We start from the raw sequence: 18,367 nt of genomic DNA, 5'->3' as shown, positions 1-18,367 counted from the left end.
TCCAAGCCCCTAGTGCCGTGCCCGGGATACGGGAGCTCACCTCTGCTCCTCGGCCCTGCTGCCGAGCCACCCCAGCCGCCCACCTCGGGTGCCGACCACGTGGGCAAACCACAGCACCGCACCCGGGGCCGCCCTGGGCGCGGCGGAAACGTGGCAGCACCCACGCCCAGCACCCTGCCCCGCCGCGGGGGCAGCTTCGGCCAGAAGGGGAACATGCAGTGCCGGGGGTCCTCCCCCGTGGAGCTTCCCCCTCTTCGCTGACACATGCTCATTTGGGACTCTGAGTGACACTGCAGTCCTGAGCCGCTGTGGGCCGTGGTGCAGGCACTGCTGGGCTGCTGACATTGCCAAGGTGCTGGAATCACCAAGGCATCGTGGGCTCCATCTCCCCAGCTGGGGAGAAGGGGTGGGGGCAAGAACTGATGAGAGGAGCACTCTCCTGGCGCCCAGATGCCCCAAACGTGCACTGCAAGGACAGCACTGTGCCAGAGTGAGCAGCACCCTGAGGCTTTGGCTCCCTGGGAGCAGCTGCTCTGAGGGTGTTTTGCGAGCAGTGGCTCTGAGGGTGTTTTGGGAGTAGCACGCCAAGCCCAGCACCGCATGGCAACTCAGCAGTGGGGTGTAAGGAGCCAGTGGTCCTGGTTCAGTGCCACTGCCACAGTGCTCCCGAGAGACAGGCAGTGTTTGGGAGCAGCCTGATGCAGTCTCAGTGCAAGGGCAGGTTGTAAGTGTCCAAGGAAGCCCAGCTGCCACCTCCATCTGTGGGCATGGGATGCCCCAGCCAAGTGGGAGTGTCCAGCAAGAGGAGACAGTGGCTGGCCAGGATAGTAGAGCTGAGCTGAGCCAATGCCCTTGGCAGTGACCCTCCTACCACTCTTATCAGCGACAGGCTCAGAGCACAAAATACCTCTGAGGGGCTCTCACCCCGAAGCAAATGACTGCACTACATGAAGGCATCCTGGGACAGCAGAGCCAGAGGGACAGCTCCATCCCACCAACCCCAGCAATCTAGACCTAAGCCTGTCCAGCCTTTCTGCTGAGGAAAACTGAGGCATGGCTGGTGGGGGGTTCACCATACTCCTTGCTGGCACCAGGCACCCTCCTGGCCCCAGGGTGTGCAGAGAGGAGCAGGCAGCATCCCCTACCCTGCCTGCCAATGGACATCTGCCTGGAATGTTTCCAGAGTCAGCACCATCAGCTGCAGCAGATGCTGCAGCCTCGGAGTCCTGCTGAGCATGAACCAGTGTCCAGGCTCAGGGTGTTGTGGCCATGGCGGGTACACAACGACTGAGGCTGAATTCCAGGGAAGTTCACTTGAAGGGGAGCTGAGCTCTACTCTCTCCTGCAGGAACGGAATCCCTGCAGGTCCCCCAGCCCCTCAGTATCTCCTGAGTCACCCGTGCTCCATGCCAGTATCCCTACTCACCCACAGCCCAGGCATCCCGAATCCACAAGGAGATATTTGACAGAGCCATCAGAGCTGTTTCAATCCAGGCTGAAGCTCCAGTGAAACGATCCTCTCGCTTGAATTCACTGCCAAACTTCTCCCTCTTAGGCTCTCTCCCCACGTGCAAGAGGTGCCGGGGGCACGTCTGGAGCCGCTCGGACCCTCTCTGCCAGCGTGGAGCACTGTCAGGAATGATGTAACGGCAGCAGCAGGCGATGCGCCATCAGCAGAGCAGCCATGGCAACGGGTACGGGCACAGCGGCAGCTGCCGCCGCCGGTCCGGAGCACCGAGCACGCCGGAGGGCGAGGGCAGTGAACCCGGGGGCCGAGACCGATGCTGCCAGCGCCCCGAGCCCGCCGGCCGGAGCCGTGTGCCGCAGCGCCGGGACCGTGCGCCACCAGCTTCAAGCGAGTGCCGCGGCCTGCCCCGGTCCCGGACTGCTCGCTGCCGGCGCGTGCGGCTTGGGGACATTCCCGTGCTATGAGCCAGGCGCACGCTGCTCCACCGCGAGAGGAGAGGAAGTGAAAAGAGCACACAGAGGGAGCTGGCAGCAGCCGCAGAAACACCTCCTGTCCCAAGCTCACCCCCTGCCGAACCGGACCTGCCGGACCAGCTCCCTGCGGGATGTGGAGCTGCTCCCACGTGCACGACAGCCCCAGGGCCGGATGCCCACCCAGGTCTGAATGAAATCCTGAAGCGACTCCCTGCTGACAACCCCAGGCCCAATGCCACAAGGCAGTGGTTCTCACTGAGCAGACCTGCCCCGTGTGCCACTTGCACAGGTTGCGCCTGGGATGAGCCCTCACTGGGGAAGCCAAGAGGCTGTGCTTTCTCCAAATCTGACCCCTTCCAGGACACCTCCCACTGTCACATATCTGGTGGCACAGCTTCAATCCCCCAGTGAGGCAGGGCCACCTGCACAGGTGTCTGACCTGCTGGTCGTTGAGGCCAGAGGGGCAGGAAGCCTTTGAGAGGTGCCATGCCCAGACCCCAGCTCGGCCATGCCAGGACCCTGGTACAGCACGTCCCGGTGCTCCCACACAGGTGCCCAGCAGGACCAGAGGCACTGAGAAACAACACTGTCTTGACACACCGGATCTGCCGGAGGTTTTCGGCTCTTCTGCTCTTCCAAACTCCCTGTCTAACAAGGAATCAGCTGCTTTTTGTAGTGATGGGAGATAAAGGCACAGCAGAAGTTGCTGGCGGCAGGGCAGATTTGGCAGCTGAGGGTCCCTCAGCTCACGGGGAGAAGGCTGGATTATGTGAGGCTTCTATGAAAACCACTAGCAGCAAACCAGTCAATAAGGTCCCTGTCCATCGGCAGGACTCAGAGCTGCAGTGTGCAAGGACATTCAGTCCCAGTAGTGCGGTGGGCCCTGGTCAGGGAGTTTTGGCAGGAGGGGAGGTGTGTGCTGCAGGATTTGGCTGGCAAGCCTGGCCCAGGAGGAACACACTTGTGCCATTTGCCTGTGCTGTGGGGATGGGAACCACCCACAGCTGTGCTGGCAGCAGGGCTTGGCCCAGGACCATGCTAGTCAAGGTGGACTCAGGCTGCTCCCTGACAAGGGACTGAGATCCATTGCTCTCAGGGCCAGAGCAGCAGCACTAGGGCAGGCACTGGAGCCCCAGTCTGGCTGGACCCAAATTCTTGCACCAAGCCCTCCACCATGGGCAGTAGGACGAGTGCCCAGAGCCCTTTCCCAGCCCTGCTGTGGCTCCTTGGGAGCCTGGCAGCCTCCTCATACTGCAGCCCTCACTCTTCCATGCTTCCCAGCAAAACTCCAGCTACAAATCTTTCCTGAGAGCCTCAGGAAGCCTGGCATGGCAACCTGTCAGACCCAGCCGGTCCTGGCAGCCCAACATCACCGCGCCATGGCCAAAGGAACCAGTGGGCACAGAGAGGCCATGGCTGGTTGCCCACAGCCTTCCCATGGTGATGTCCCCAGCCTGGCTGGGGCTGTTTGGTGACACATGGAAGCCCAGACAGTGCTCACCACTCTGCCCAGGGTAGGCTGCCTGTGCCAGAGGCTGCTTCCAGAGGCTGCTTCCAGGAAAGCATGGCTTCCCCTGTGCCCAGCTGGTTTTACACTCCGCGGGGCCAGGACAATGTGAGGAAGTTGCCTGAGAGGGAAATGTGGCCAGAGGCCCTGGGACAAAGGGGCCTGAGACCTGAAATCAGCTACAGGAGGACTGAGAGCAGTGACAACAGCGAGGGTCCTGGGTGTCCGTGATGTTTGTGACGACCCACAGTCCACGGTCCCATGGTCCTCCCTCCTGCTGTCAGCACCACGTGGAAGGTTCTGCCAGGAGGGCACAGAACCACCGGTACAGGCAAGACGTGTCTCCGCAGGACTGATGAGTGGTCAGTGGGACATAAGGGCTGGGAGTCTCTGTCTTTCTCTTGCTTTGTCAGAGAAAGGACACCCCACTAGGCTGGGGTATAGCAGAAGGATTTAAAAGGGACAGGGACACTCCACAGCTCAAGTCAGTCTGGGAAGGTGGCACAAAACTGGTACTGCTGGAAGCACTGACCCTGGGGGCTATTGCATGGCCTCCAGAGGGGCTGCGCCCAAGAGCTGCCCCCAGCCCGGGGTTCTGCCCTGCAGAGTGAGCAGTGCCTGCAGATCCCACCGCCCCCACTGCCCGCCTCAGCCCTGCCCTACTGCCTGCCTTACCTGCCCGGTGCCAGGGTGCCAGGAGCCACTCCACCTTGGCCATGGCTGTGAGTGCTGGGGGAGGCCGCTTGCTCCGGCCACCCAGGAGCTCCTGCCTCAAACCAGGCTGAGAGCACTGAGCTTCCCCCCGTCCTCGCTGCCTCCAGCTCCAGCGGGGAGAGGAAGCGACCAGGAACTGACTGTTTGAGTCAGCGCCACAGCCCATTGTCCTGGCCCCGGCCCCTCTTCCTTCCCCAGGGAAGGACGGTGGAGGGACCATGACTCTGCACAGCCCATCCCACATCCACCCGCCCTGACGGTGGGTCACCCAGGAATGCACATCCCTCTATGTACATCCCTGCTGCAGCACATGGAGAGGGATGCTATAGCCAGGACAGACTGGACTCCCCGAGCTGGACAGGGTCATGGAACCAAAATATCCCCCAGCTGTGGCTGGAGCACAACTGAGAGTGGTAGGTGACCTGGGGGTGACACGTGGGGCCCTGTCCTCTCAGCAGAGCATGGCTGTTCCTACATGGAGCAACCACAAGCCTGCTTGTGGGGAAACCAGCACCTGGAGCCTGTGGCTGCCCCTGGCCCGGCTGAACTGCTTCCTGCCAGCTCCCCCAGTCCTTACAGCTAACAAAACTAGGGGCCCTTCTGAACCCCCTGGTTCTTACCTGGGAGCTGCCAGAGCTCCCCGAGCTTCATCTCACTTCAGCTCTCTCCAAAGCCTGCAGCAAAGGCTCCTCAGGGACCACTTTCCCAGTGCCCCAGGGCTTTGTAAAGTTGAGCTGGCTCCTCCCAGAGGATGGAGGCTCCTGGGAGCCAGGGCTGCAGGAGAGCCAAGAATGCTGCCCCAAGCACAGGCTTCATTCAGGAACATTCCCCACCAGCAGCGACCCACACCCACCACAGGTCTGCTCCTTATGGAGCCTCAGTTCCCTCCCCTTAGCAGATAAGCTCCAGCCTGGACCTGCTGCCACCTCTCTGCACGGAAGCTTGTGTGCAACTGCTCAGGGGTGCCCCAGGCACTGAGGTCCCAGCAGCCCTGTGAGTGTCCAAGTATTCATTCAAACTTTACACCCAAGACAAGTTTTGAGCCATGCAGTGCCAAATCCCACCCTTCCCTGACCCCAGCCAGATGCAGCTCTCTTCAGGGAGACCAGGCACCTGAGGGAGATATGCTGGAGATCTCCAGGCTGGAGAGCAATTGTGACCTGAGGACAGAGATGAACCAGCTCTGGCCACAGCCTGGCCCCACAATCCTCCTTGGGCCCTTCCCACAGCTCCAAGAATTCCTTTGACAATCCACAACTGTGATTAGTTCTCCCTCTGAGTGACACCAGGTGGGAGAGGCAGGCAGGGGGCAGAGGAGTGGCCGATGCCCTCGGCACTGCTCATCTTCCATGCCTGCAAATGGGAGCCAAGGGCACTGTGCTGGGTAGTGAATGGCACAGCATCCCTCATCCCCCACAACCTGCAGGCCAGCACCTTGTGGTCCAGGCACTGCCTCCTGGTAGGGAACGGGCCAGCATCCCATGATCCCTCTGAGTCCCACAGTCCAATCACTGCCCGCTTCCCATGCCCCCAAGAGGGGAGCCAAGGATGATGTGATGGATACCGACCAGCGCCAGACCTCTCACCCCCTCAGACCCTCAGCTCAGCCTCTCTCCTGGTCGTCTCCTGTGCAACCCCAAGTTCTTGTGCCCCATTTTGGTGCTTTGCACCATGCGCTACAACAGCGGTTGCAAAATTAGAAGGTGTCAGGTTGTGCTGCCACCCTCTCTGCCCACTGATTATTAAGCTGTGACAGTCATTTGGGCTGTGACAAGCAGTTCCCATTCTCCTGCAGTTTCTAAGCAATCTTCCCAAGGTCTCTCCCTGGGCTGTCAGTTCCCTGCTGCTGCCCACACTGCTGTGTCCCGCTCCCAAGCCAGCAGGCAGGGAAAGGGCAGCAGGAGCTGGGGCCAGCAGAGCCCAGCATGCTGCACTCTGGGACTCCAGGACTCTGATGGGCCTGGCGCCAGGAGTTGTGGCAGACCCCAACTCCCAGCTCTTCTGGCATTCCCAGGAGCTGGGCTGGAAGAAGAGTTGGAGCACTGGGGAGGATTGCTGAACTGCCTGGACCACCTACATAGGGACAAAGGAGTGACCAGACAGGTCCTGCTTCTCTGACCCTGCTTCCTCAGAGGGCACCTGCCCTCACTGCCCACTCCCAGCTCCACGTGAGTCCTCTGCTCCCTCTGCTCCCCCTCAAAAAGCTCCCTGCAGAGCTGCAGGGCTGTCCGCCTCCCTGAGATTGTTTGTGGTACAGGAGCCCCCAGACACCCACCACCACTGCGATGTGTGGGAGAAGGGAGCTGGGCTGCGGGGGCTGCACAGGCACTGGGCTCCCTGCCTGGGGGGCCCAGCTCCGGGGACAGCAACTACAGGGGCTCCCCACTGCGGGGCTGGCTCCCCACACCTTGGGGCTGCATCCCTGTCCCCAGGGCTAGCTCCCCACTGCCGGGGCTGCAGCCCCAGGCCCAGGACTGGTTTCCCACAGCCTGGGACTGGATACCCATGCCGAAGGCTGAATCCCACTGGCCAGGCTGGCTCCCCACACCTTGGGGCTGGATCCCCATGCCCAGGGCTGGCTCCTCAGTGCATGGGGCTGGCTCCCTGTAACCCGGGGCTGGATCCCCGCAGCTCCGACAGCCAGCACCTGTCCCACACGCCGGGGGACCGCGGTGGCCCCACCGCCAGCCCCATCCGTCAGGAGGGCAAGCCGTCCCCGTCAGGAGGCCAAGCCTCGGCCGGGGTGACCTCTGCCCGTGTCCTCCAAGCGACCCACCGGGACCGGGCAGCGAGGAGTGCCGAGCCGCAGCCCGAGCAAGCCCGAGCCGCCCCCTGTCCGCCGCCGCAGCCGGGGGTCGCGGGGGTGGCGGCGCTCCCGGGGGCGGCGGGGGCGCGGGTTCGGTCCCGCCCCGCCCGCGCCGGTACCTGTTGCCGAGCGCATCCTGCCCCGCCGCTGGCTGCGCGGCCCCTTCCGCTGCGCGTTGCCCATCCTCCGCCGCGGGGGATTGGGGCTGGGGAGTACTGAGGTGATGGGAATGGCGGTACCGGAGCTGGACACCCCCCGAGGCGATAGGGATTGTGGGGTATCAGGGTGATTGTGGGGCGGTGTCGGGGCCGGGCACCCTGAGACCACTAGTGTGGGGATACCACGGCTGGACAGCCCCCAGGGCGATAGGATCGGGTTGGGGACCCTCGGGCTGGGTAGCCCCTGGCGAGTTGTTTGGTTTAGGGATGAGCGGAGGGAGTCCTGGGGCTGGACAGTCCCCGGCGTGGTGGGGATGAGGTGGTGCCAGGGCTGGGCACCCCTGAGGCAATGAGGGTGTGAGGTCGTGGGGCTGCGCACACCAGGGGTGTTGGGGCTGGGTGGGGACCCCAATGGCCTGTGGGGTGGGTGGCTGATCAGGGGATGGATGGAGGCAACTCTGGGGGTTGGGTCGGGGACTCTGACAGGAGGCAGAGGTCAGCTCCAAGAGCAGTTGGAGCCATGCACAGAGGGAAACAGGAGGTGTGGGAAGAGCTTTGGGGCTGGGTTTGGTCAGGAAACCTGTGTGAGATCTGCAAGGCATTGCAAGAGCCAGGCCTGGGGGTGATGTCATCTCAGGCAGGAGAAACAGGGTCGTCTCTGTCAGTGCCTCCAAGGTCCCCATTCCTGGTATTGAGAGTCCCAGGCAGTGCCATGACTGTACAAAGCTCAGCTGCATGCAGGGACGCTCAGGAGCATTGGATCAACTACTGCCCTTCGGTTTCTTCCCCTGGCTCAAACCTCATCATATCCCTCTCATGGGGAAAAAAGCCCTTCCAGAGTGCAGAAACCTGTCCAGCATGCCAAGACCTCCCACGCGCAGAGCGCTTCACCCCTGGGAGCCAAGAGGCATTGGGATGGCTCAGCCCAGTTGCTGTGTCCCAGGACCGAGCATCCCCGACACATCGGATCTTGGCATTCATATAGCAACAGAAAGGACCAGAAAGCGCTGGGAGGTTGTTATGGAAACAGCCACAAATTGGATCAGTACTTGGTGCAAGGAGCAGTTTATGTGACTGATGTGGGAGCAGGTGGGTGTGACAGCCGCAGCGGTGCGGGGGCCCTGCGGTGGCACCCCGCTGCCCATGCTGTGTCCCTGTTCTGGGGCTGGGCTGTGGCAGTGCCTCAGCTCACAGGGACCCGGCCATGGGGATGTAGATACTTCACCCAGCCTCTGCACTCCCCAGGGAGGTGAACGACTGGGGCGAGTTGGGGGTGGTTCGCAGAAATTCCAAAAAGAAAATACTTTCTGCCACTTCCTCAAGCCCCAGCTGAGCCCAGCACACGGTGTCAGGCAGGGGGGCAGCGGCCCCTGCACAAACAGCCCCACTGTGAGTCATGGTGCTGCGATCCGACAGCGTGGCCATTGTTCTCTCCCTGCCCTGGGGAGCCCCGCCGGGTGCCCATCACTCCGAGCCACTTGTCACCTTGTGCGGGGCAGCCCCAGACGCCGCATCCTCCTCGAGCCCCGTGGGCACGCATGGCTGCCTGCGCTGTCCTGGCCACACGGCGCCTGGGAGCCCAGACAGATGCGGGGGGCTCATCCAGGACACCGGGCCCACCGTGCCGGGGCCCAGGGCAGGACGGTGCAGGTGTCTGAGCGGGGAGGTGCCGGTGCCACGGCTCAGTCCGGCCCGGCGCGGGAGCGGCTCCGCTCTGCCTTGCCGGAGCAGACCCTCTCCTGGCAGAGAGCGCAGCTATGAAGAAGCCATAAACATTTGCTAAGTGGCCGAGCTGGTTATTTTCGGGCCAAGAGGCCATATTAAAGCTCACAATCAGCGAGGCAGATGAGCTCATTGGAGAAGAACGGCTTGGGGCCGGGCCAGAGCCGAGGAGCGGGGCCAGGGCTCCCGGCCCCGCATCGGCACCGTGGCGAGTCACTCCCAGGGCTGTACTGGACCCTGAGAGGTGCCACGTCCCAGCAGAGCAACCGGCAGGGTCCCCGCCAAGCTGGAGGGCAGAGCTGGGACACCAAGCCCCACAACACCTTATGTTGCTGAAGGTGACCCCCAAGCTGCCCCTCGAGGCCTGGCAGGAGATCTGCGTGCTAGGCTGGAGCTGCCATGACACCTTCGTGCCACCTCGAGTCCCCTCCAGGCTCTGCATTCCTGGGATTCCTTCAGTGCACCAAACATATTTCGTTGCTCTGTGTGCTGGTAACCGCACTGGGGGCCTGACTGTCCTGCCCAGGACCGGCACTGTCAGGGCTGCCCTCCCTGCTCCCGCTGTGCCAGGGCGGCAGGATGCAGTCGCCTGGCTCTGCTACACCTTGGGCAGTGTGAGAGCTCGGCATGGAGTGGTGTGTGGGGTCAGGCAGAGTGGACAGGGGTGCCCCAGCCCCCATCACCCCACAACCTCGCCCACACCCCCAGAGCTTCCTGTGAATGCCCCCCAAAACAGCTGTGCCAGAGAGCAGCGTGGAGCCAGGCTGCCACCACGTGCCATGGCACCAGCACTAGTACCTGTAATTTGTGAGCCTCTTACGGCAGACGTGGGGTGTGAGGGGTGCCATTGGCACCTCCCCCGCACTGCCACTGGATCCCCCAGCCCCTCTGCAGGGGCACGCCGTGCACCTTCCTCCCGGCGGGGTCTCTGGGGAGGTCCTGTCCCAGCCCGAGTGGGTGAGGAGGAAGAGGAGGGACACATCCAGTCCTTGGGCTGGGCACGGGCACTGCCAGGGAGCAGAGGGCACCGCGTCCTCCCGGGGCTCTGCCCGCTGCCACCATCGATTTCTCCTGCCTGCGAGCCCTCCCGTAATGGGCACTGGGTGCCCAGCTGGCCCCATCCCACCATCCCCATCCCTTGGTGCAGACAGGCAGGAGCGAGGAGCAGGCGGCTGTGCCAGCCCTGGGGCTGCTGCTACCTGCACCCACCTGCCGTGACAGCCACCATGTCGTGCACTCACGACTCCCTGCCCTTGTCCTGCGGCGCTGCTAGGCCCTCCCGGGGCAGGGCAGGGAGTCCCACAGGCAGGAAAGGACAAAACTCTTACTTACCCAACTCTGCCTCTTCCTCTCCTCACCGGGCCCCAGGGCAGGGGTACGGCAGCAGCCCCACACCTCAGGGGATGCCCCGAGCCCCCATGGCCGGGATGGACTGGCGGCTGCCCTGGACGGGAGCGGGAGACGGCCACAGCGCCAGCTCTGGCAGTCGCTTGCTCGCACTAAATCGAACCAGGTTTCTGGAGAAAGGCTGGATGGAAACGCTTCTCCCACCCCAGCCCAGGCCCTTCTTAAAGACATAGCTACACAACCCTGCTGCGGGTGCTGGAGCCGTGGAGATTGAGCGGGGATGGAGCATCCTGCCAGCCGGCGTCTTTCCGGTGGGTCTGAGAACCACAGCAAGGGATGAGATTGGTGGGGAGGAGATGGCATCCACCACCTCTGCTGTCAGCTGTGCCAGCCTGCGTGGGTGCTGTGGGCAGTGGCAGCTGACCCTCCTCTAATTAGCAGGGGTCAGGCAGCCAGGTGAAGGTTTCCTGCAGCTGGCAGCACCCTGTGGCTGCCAGGGAGGTGGCTGTCCATTCCCCCCTGCCTTGGCTGGGGTCCCAGTGCAACAGGAAGGGAGCTGGTCCCACACAGGCAGTGCCTTGCAGGTGGCCTCACAGCCCACGCTCTGCCTGACAGCCAGGACCACCCGGGAGGCTGCTGCCTGCAGCTGTGGGGAGGGGAACGCCCAGGGGATGGTCTCCCTGTGCTGGGTATGCAATGGGGGGATCTGCTCTCCCTGCTCACAAGACACAGCTACAGAAGAGGCCCTCGGATCAGCTATGACTGGATGGTGACGGACCTCTCTCTGTCCAGTGGAGAGGTGTGGGCATTAGGCAGCCATGACCACAGCAGCCAGCTGGGAGGGAAGGGAAAGCACTGGAACAAAATCCTGACACAGTGGGAGGTGATCTCAGGGCTGACCCCAGAGTCCCGCCATTTCCACAGAGCACAGACCAAGCACGAGACAACTTGGGAGTGTCCTTCCAGAAGCACTGACAGCACAGATCCTGGCACCGTCAGCATGCCAGGAGCCCCCATCTCTGCAACAGACACACGTGTGCACACTCAGACATGTACAGAATCACAGACACACGCGTGCACACTCAGACATGTACAGAATCACAGACACACGTGTGCACACGCAGACATGTACAGAATCACAGACACACGTGTGCACACTCAGACATGTACAGAATCACAGACACACGTGTGCACACGCAGACATGTACAGAATCACAGACACACGTGCGCACACTCAGACATGTACAGAATCACACACATGTGCACACTCAGACATGTACAGAATCACAGACACATGCGTGCCAGGGGGGTTTGCTTTGCACTGGGGATGTGCAGTGCCCTGCTGTCCCCTTCCTCCTGCCGGGCTATGGGGCTCTGAGTCAGGATCCAAGCTCACAATGGGGCCATGCTGCTCCATATGGATGCAGCCGGCCACTCAGGGGTGCCAGGAAGGGAGGAAATGGCCTCTCACAGCCACTTTCTGGGTAACAAGTGGAATTACCTTTTTCCCTGTCTGCTTTTATCTGCTGCCATTAATTAACTCAAGGAGTAATGATCCTCCTCTGATCCCTGCACTGCCCACCATGCCCAGTCTCCCCATGCCACGCAGCTCCCTGTTGGCTCCTGGAGCTGTCCCCAGCTGCCAGACACTGTGCTGTGCCCAGCTGGCATCTGTGCAAGGTCAGGCTCCAGTGGACACACAGGGGACGGTCACCCCCCATGCTGATGGGTACTACTGCAGAGCCACACGCCTGCTGCTGCCCAAGGTGCCAGCCTGATTCCCTGCCAGGCATCCCGGTGCCAAGGTGAGCAGCCAGCAGGAGAGCAGAAGGAGGATGGCAGAGTCTGCTGGCACGGCTGAGGAAAAGATTCTCTTTGCCAGCATCCTTGGTCTGTTTGGCACTGTGCCAGCTCCTGCTCAATCCAGACTTTGTGCTGGCAGCCAGTGGCTCCCGGGCACGCGCAGGGACTGGAGTATGGCCAGCCCTGTGCCAGCACCTGCAGGGCAAGAGGCAAGGCCAGCGGGCATGGCGCTGGGCACTTGCGGAGTGCAGCCCAGGCTGGGAGCTGGAAACGCGTCCCCAAGGGACTGCTGGGCTCCTAAGCAGCCAGGAGGGTCCCTGGTGGGTCCCTGTGTCCCTCCTCAAGGGTCATCTGCTCTCCAAAGCACAGCCCTGCAGCCACTGGTGCCTCGCTGCCTGGATAACTTGCACAGGTGCCATGGGGAGCCATCCTGCACTCCCACCTCTGCCTCCATGAGCACCACAGAGCTCCCTAGAGCTGGAGAGCCTGCTGCCAAGGCACGCTCCAGCGCTTGCTTCCACACGGAGGTGAACGCATCCCACATGCTGCCTTAGGATGACGCAAATTCCAAGGAGACACATAGTTGAAGCCAATCCATGTTCCTGGTCCGTAAGTGCTGCCATATTCCCGGCCAACGTGAGGCTGTAAGTGCTTCCTAAGAAGAACCAGGAGCACCGGTGCTCGTGGAGTTCCTTCTAAGCTTGCTGTGCAGAGGCGGGCCCAGGCAGGAGGAACCAGAAACACCAGGGGTGTCTGAGGCTGCGAGGGAACAGCAGTGGCTGTACTCCCTCGTGCTGCCATGCAGTTCTTACTGGCTGATGGGGGTCCCTCACCAGAGGACCTGCTCTCCCCAGGGCACCTACTGCCCCTGAGGGCCACAGCCCAGCTCCTGAGCAAGGGCCACCGGCTCAGCTCTCACATGAATCCTTCCAAAACACCACCCAAGGGTGAAAACACTTTTTTTTGGAATGAGTGTTTAGATCCATCCAAGCAGGAATCTCAGCCCTGAAGAAAACCGAGGAGGTTGGAAGAGAGCTTGCAGCAATGAGCTGGAGATGCTGTCCTCAACATCAGCCCTAAGGATGTCCCCCGTGTCCCCCCCAGCATGGTCAGGCTCTGCAGGAACCCCACACCCATGGGCAGGGGAGCCAGGGGAAACTGTGGAGGTTGGAAAAGCCAACAGGGCTGCCCTTTCCTCGCAGGAACATCAGCAGGGTATCCCACCCCTCACACTGCCTGCAGCACACATTTTCAGGGAGTGGCCACCAGCCCGCTGCCCAAGACGGCTTTCATCCAGAGCAGGGCTGATGGGGCCGTGTGTTATCCATCCAAGCACCTCTTGCTGAGCCGTCAGACGGTTCCTGTTAAGAGGAGGGTGTGGCTCCTCTCCCTCTCCTCTGGCAGCCAAGCCAGCTATCCAGCCTTGGTCTGCATCCCACTTCCCAGCCATACCAGGAGCCTGGGGAGATGTGCTCGCCCCTCTGACACTGCAATCACCACTGGCTTGGGGAAATGTAGGCAGAGAAAATGTCTTGGAGGTCTGGAAGGGTTTTGGAGCTGCTCTTCCCTGCAGAGGAGGCTGCAGTGGGTTGTGGCTGGGATGAGCAGTGCTGGGCTCCTGAGGGGGAGGCCTCCACAAGCCTCTTCAGCACTACTGTGTAAGGCTTTGGCACTTCTGTGGGGTGAGCAGCCCTCACCCCACACTGGCCACAGCCTGTCCTGGTGGTTAAGAAGGCTCCAAGAGCCATTTCACAGTGGTGGTTGTGGCCATGGCAGGCCAGGGCTGCTTGGGAAGAGAGCATCAGGGTGAACTGAGGCCATGTCTCACTCTAAACTGACACCTCTTGTCTGAATTTGGGACATTTCCTTCCCATGGTCCTGCAGTGAGAGCTCTGCACCATTCCTGGCACTTTGTTCTAACTTGAAGGGCACTAACGCCATGGACAGGTGCTGACGAGGGCAGCTGTGTGGTCAAAAGAGTGGAGCTCAGGTAGGTTCACGTGGGTGAGCCTTGGGACTGCAGTTACAGCTTCAGCCTCTGTCCCAGGGACTGAAAGACAGACAGCCACTTCAGTCTGGCAGGAAACTCCAGCATGTCAGAAGGGTTTTTTTCTTTCTTTCTTTCATTCCTTTTAAAAAAATCCAGTCTCAGAATATGGGGAAAAACATCTGTGCTAGCTCAGGCAGGGAAGAGCTGAGCAGAGGGTGTGGGGGGCAGCGGCTCTGGCTGGCCGACAGCTCTATCTCGATGGCTGGTTTCAGAGGAGGCTGGGAGGTCAGAGGATGGGAATGCTGCACATTTCAGCAGGAGCAGTAAACAGCTGCTCCTGCCAGCACAGCCTGGGGCTCCTTCCAGAGAAGCATCCTGCAGCTCTTCAGGGACTGCACCTTGAACAGCTCTTGGCGCTGGCCTCATCCTCTGCTTTGCTGAGATTTAGTTCTGGAGCTGCAGGGTCCTGAAGAGGAGATTGAGTGATACTGGCATTGTCACCCTCCAGGACGTGGCTGTGTCACTGGCAGTGGGTCAGGGACAGGGGGCCTGGTCCCTGCTCTGCTCTGGCCACAGTGGGACCTTGCACCCAGCCGTGGCATCCTTGGCTAGCTGCACCGAGGGATGAGGAATGCTCCCAGCTCCTGGTGACAGGCGTGAGCCCTCCCTGCTCCCCCCACGGCCAGTGAATAAGAGCAGAGGAATCCAACAGCCTTTGGCTGCCGTCTCCTGCTGGAAACAGCCACACTGCCTCGTCGGACAAGTGTTTCCCCAGCCCTTTGCTGTGTGATTTCTTCATCTGGAAGCAACACTGCTCCACTAGCCTCTCCCCTTCCTCAGGAGGATAAGACAGCTTCCTCAGCTCACAGCCTCTGGAAGCACCAATGGACATGTCCTTCTGCACAGTGGTGACCTGAACTCCCGAGCCATAGGGTGAGGAGGCCCATGGCTTTTGAATCTTTCTAACCTGTCTGGTAGGAATCAAAACCAGGCAAAGCCTTGTGACCCAGCTGAGGAGGCCCAAATCTGGAAGCTGGCCCAAGGACCATGCTTGGGCAGGCGAAACCAGCACAGGCCCATGGGAGCTGGAGTCAGGTGATCTGCGAGGGCTGGACAGCCACCCCCATGTCCTGCCTGCACTGCAGATGGGCTTTGGTCATGCCTTGAGCATTTCTACATCCTGAGAGCTGTCTGGTGCCCATCTTGTGTGCTAAAGGATGGAGCTACTCCAGCCCAGGCTGATGTTGGGTCTGCAGCAAGGACGTGCTGTGGCTGGTGCTGTCTGTCTCCAGCCCTGCCTGGGAGCCACCTGCTGGACCTCCAGCCTGATCTCTCCCTGTCCTTACAAGCTGGCCAGACAGGCTGTGACCTGTCACCTGGACCCATACTGCCTAAGCAGAGGCTGCGCCAGGGCATGACTGGTCCTGGGTGATCTCCCCTGGAGCATCTTCCATGGGCTTCCATACAATTTTAAGAGGGGAATTGTGATTTTTGCCATTGGATCCTCTTCAAGAAATGAAAACGGAGGAGAAAATAAGCCCCAAACCCAGTGTGGGACATTGTTAAATGTTTGCTCCTCACTCCTGGGTCCCTGCTGTCCTGCAGCTCAGTGGGAAGTGTCCTCTCAAGCCCTGGGCAGCCTTCACTCTCCCACAGTGCTGGTGCCTCACAAGGAGCTCCCTTCCCCCCAAGACATGATTTGATCCCCCACCATGGACTGATGCTGGAGCACTTAGCAAAGCAAACTGCCACTGAAGTACCAGTCAGAATTTTGTTCTTTACCCAAGTAAGTTCAGTCACACTGGAAGCTCTGGCATCTTGCTGGCTGGTAACGGATGGATGTGGAGCAGGTGAGGGGGTGAATGGGCTGTGTTCCCTCAGGATGCAGGGAGAAATGAACCTCCTAAGCCTCCTGAGCAGCAGGAGTACCACTGAGCAGCAACTGAAAGTGAACTTGGCTCTGTTCATACTGCCCCATCCCTTCCCACAAGATAAATCACAGCATTTTTATCATTACATGCCTCTGACCCCAGCTCTGAGCCAGCCCAGCACATCCACTCACATGCATATTCATGGCCCTGATGAGGAGTGGCAGCACAGGAGGACAATTTGCTGCTGCCTTACACACACACCTGCAGCTACCGGTGATGTTGCTCGCCAGGTGCTTGGAATTAGCTGAATACACAAGGGGGGCCTACACGCTCCACCTGCTCACAGCAGCACCGGCAGGCATCCCTGACAATCCCCCCAACACCATCACTCTGCCGTCCCCTACGCCACCTCCTCCATGGTGTCCTCCACTGTCCCCCCACACTAGTGCCTGCCACCACGGTGGCACACACACAGCACTCCTGTGGCCACCTGGAGCAGTCCTGGCCTGCTGGCCAGACACAGGCAGTGAGGGACCATCTGGCTTCGGGCACGATCAGCTCCTCCTCCAGCAGAGCCCGGTCCAGCACGTACAGTGATGCTGCTGCCAGGTTTGACACATGCTGGTGCAGTGCACGGGTCAGCTGGGGTGACCGTGAAACCTCAGTGCCCCCTCATTCGTCCTGGGCGATGCACAGGACAGTGGGAGCCCCTTCCCAGTCTAATGATGGGTCCACAGCGCTGTCAGGAGCAGTGCAGCTCCCACACTGAGCCTGGGTGCTCCCCTCGCTCCCAGCATCCGGGACGCGAGCTGTGAGGATCTGGCAGTCATTTCCCATGGCTCCAGGCAGATGGAACACCAAGGGAGCTCTTGCGAGGGGACTTGCCAGCAGCAGAGGCACACGCTCTGCCAAGGGCCTGGGAAATGCGCGGTGCTTGAGGGGAACGTGCTGGAGAAGCACGGCCCTCCCTGCCCCGCAAAGCCTTTAAAATAAACTTCTATAAACAACTCCAAAATGAGCTTATTTTAAGATCCTCCGAAGCGGCGCTGCCTGTTCCTGACCCAGCACAGCAGCCTGTGCCAGACCAAAATGCTCGGAACGGGAAGTGGAAGCGGTCCAAGGCAACCCAAACCCTGTGCCTGTCAGGAGAGGGGATGAGCTGACACAATGCCTAGATGACAACCCAACATTTTCCCCAGATACACAGCACCCCGAGTGAAAACTGCCCCACACTGGGCATGACAGCCCCCTTGGTCCCCTGCCCCAGGATGAGGTGAAGCACCTGAGGCAGGGACAGTGTGGGGGTGGCAAGGACCAGCCCCGACAGCCCAGTGTCCCCGTTTTCTCAAAACAGCTCCCAGTAATTGCTGACACAGCATGAGGTGTGCTTGGCTGGCAGCCTGGAAAGTGCCCACTGTGAGCAGGGAAATAAAGTCCGGGCAGAGGGAAAGGGTGCAGCGTTGTCCTGGCCTCACCCCAGTGCCCTGGCCAGCAGCATGCCAATGGCACCTCACCCCAGTGCCACGGTTCCCTGGCCACCGGCACCATGGGCCTTGCCACCCCTACCCTGCTCCCCCAGCCCTCCCTGTTGTTGGAGCAGGGATGATGGACCCCAAAAGCAGGAGCTGGCATGGGTCACCCGCCCGGAGAGGGGACACGGGGTGACAACGTCGGAGGAGCAACAACGTAGCCCTGCGGCACTGGGGCAGGGAGCGGAGCCCCTCGGAGCGGGAAGCGGCCCCAGCAGTGGAGATGGGGCCCGCAGGACGGTGTCCCGCGGTCCGTGTCCCTTACCTGTGGCGGCGGCGCGGAGCGGGCGGCCCCGCAGCAGCGACTGCAGGCGGGCGGCGCGGCGGTGCAGGCGGGCGGCGCGACGGGCCAGCGCCCGCAGGTGGCCCTCGATGTCCCCCAGGAGAGCGACCGAGTGGCCGCAGAGCTCGGCCAGCTGCCGCAGCAGGGCGAGGGCCGCCAGGCTGCAGGTGTCCCGCAGATCGGTCAGCGGCCCCGCCGGCCGGACCCGCACTGCCACGCTCCGTCGGTAGAACGGCATGGGGCGGATTGGCTGGCGGCGGATCGGCTCTGTTTCCCCCGCTCCTGTTGCCCTCCGGCCCGGTTCGGTTCAGCCCAGGCAGGCACTGTTCCCCCCGTCGAGCCCCGCGGCTGCGAGGGCTGTGGTCCGGCCGCAGAGCCGGGGCTCGGAGCCGGTCTGTGGGAGGAGGAGGAGGAGGAGGAGGAAGGGGAGGGAGGGGCGGCCCCGCTTGGGGCTGCTCGGGCCGGCGGCGGGGCACGGCGGCAGGAGCTGCGGGGACGCTGCGGGCCGGCTGCCGGCCGGAGCCCCGGAGCTGGCGCGGCTCGGGCCGGGGGACGGGCACCCGTGCCAGTGCCGGCCGCTCCCTCCCGGTGCCTTGCCCGGGGGCGCGGGCACCCTTCGCTATCGGCAATTCCCCGCTGCGGGCTCCTCCAGCGCTGTCTCCAGCTGCAGCCGTCCCTCCTGTGCTGGGACCGAGG

At 61.8% G+C, this 18,367-nt stretch overlaps 1 protein-coding gene across 6 annotated transcripts in view; it reads right to left on the bottom strand.

Annotated features, from left to right (window-relative positions):
• NHSL2 (NHS like 2) overlaps nucleotides 1-17,996 on the bottom strand; it is a 28,492-nt gene extending 10,496 nt beyond the window's left edge. For 3 of the 6 annotated variants that reach the window (XM_041424286.1, XM_041424288.1, XM_041424289.1), the window contains exon 1: nucleotides 41-1,415. In XM_041424286.1, coding sequence (XP_041280220.1) covers nucleotides 41-602 — 562 coding nt within the window. In that variant the 5' untranslated portion in view covers nucleotides 603-1,415. The other 3 variants (XM_041424292.1, XM_041424290.1, XM_041424291.1) reach the window with 3 other exon arrangements.
• Nucleotides 17,997-18,367: the final 371 nt, after the last annotated feature.

The sequence above is a fragment of the Onychostruthus taczanowskii genome, unplaced genomic scaffold, assembly GCF_017590055.1.
Source record: "Onychostruthus taczanowskii isolate IOZ18803 unplaced genomic scaffold, ASM1759005v1 scaffold81, whole genome shotgun sequence".
Lineage (NCBI taxonomy): Eukaryota > Metazoa > Chordata > Aves > Passeriformes > Passeridae > Onychostruthus > Onychostruthus taczanowskii.
The sequence above is the reverse complement of the archived record's forward strand: the minus strand, read 5'-3'. Positions and strand labels throughout refer to the sequence as shown.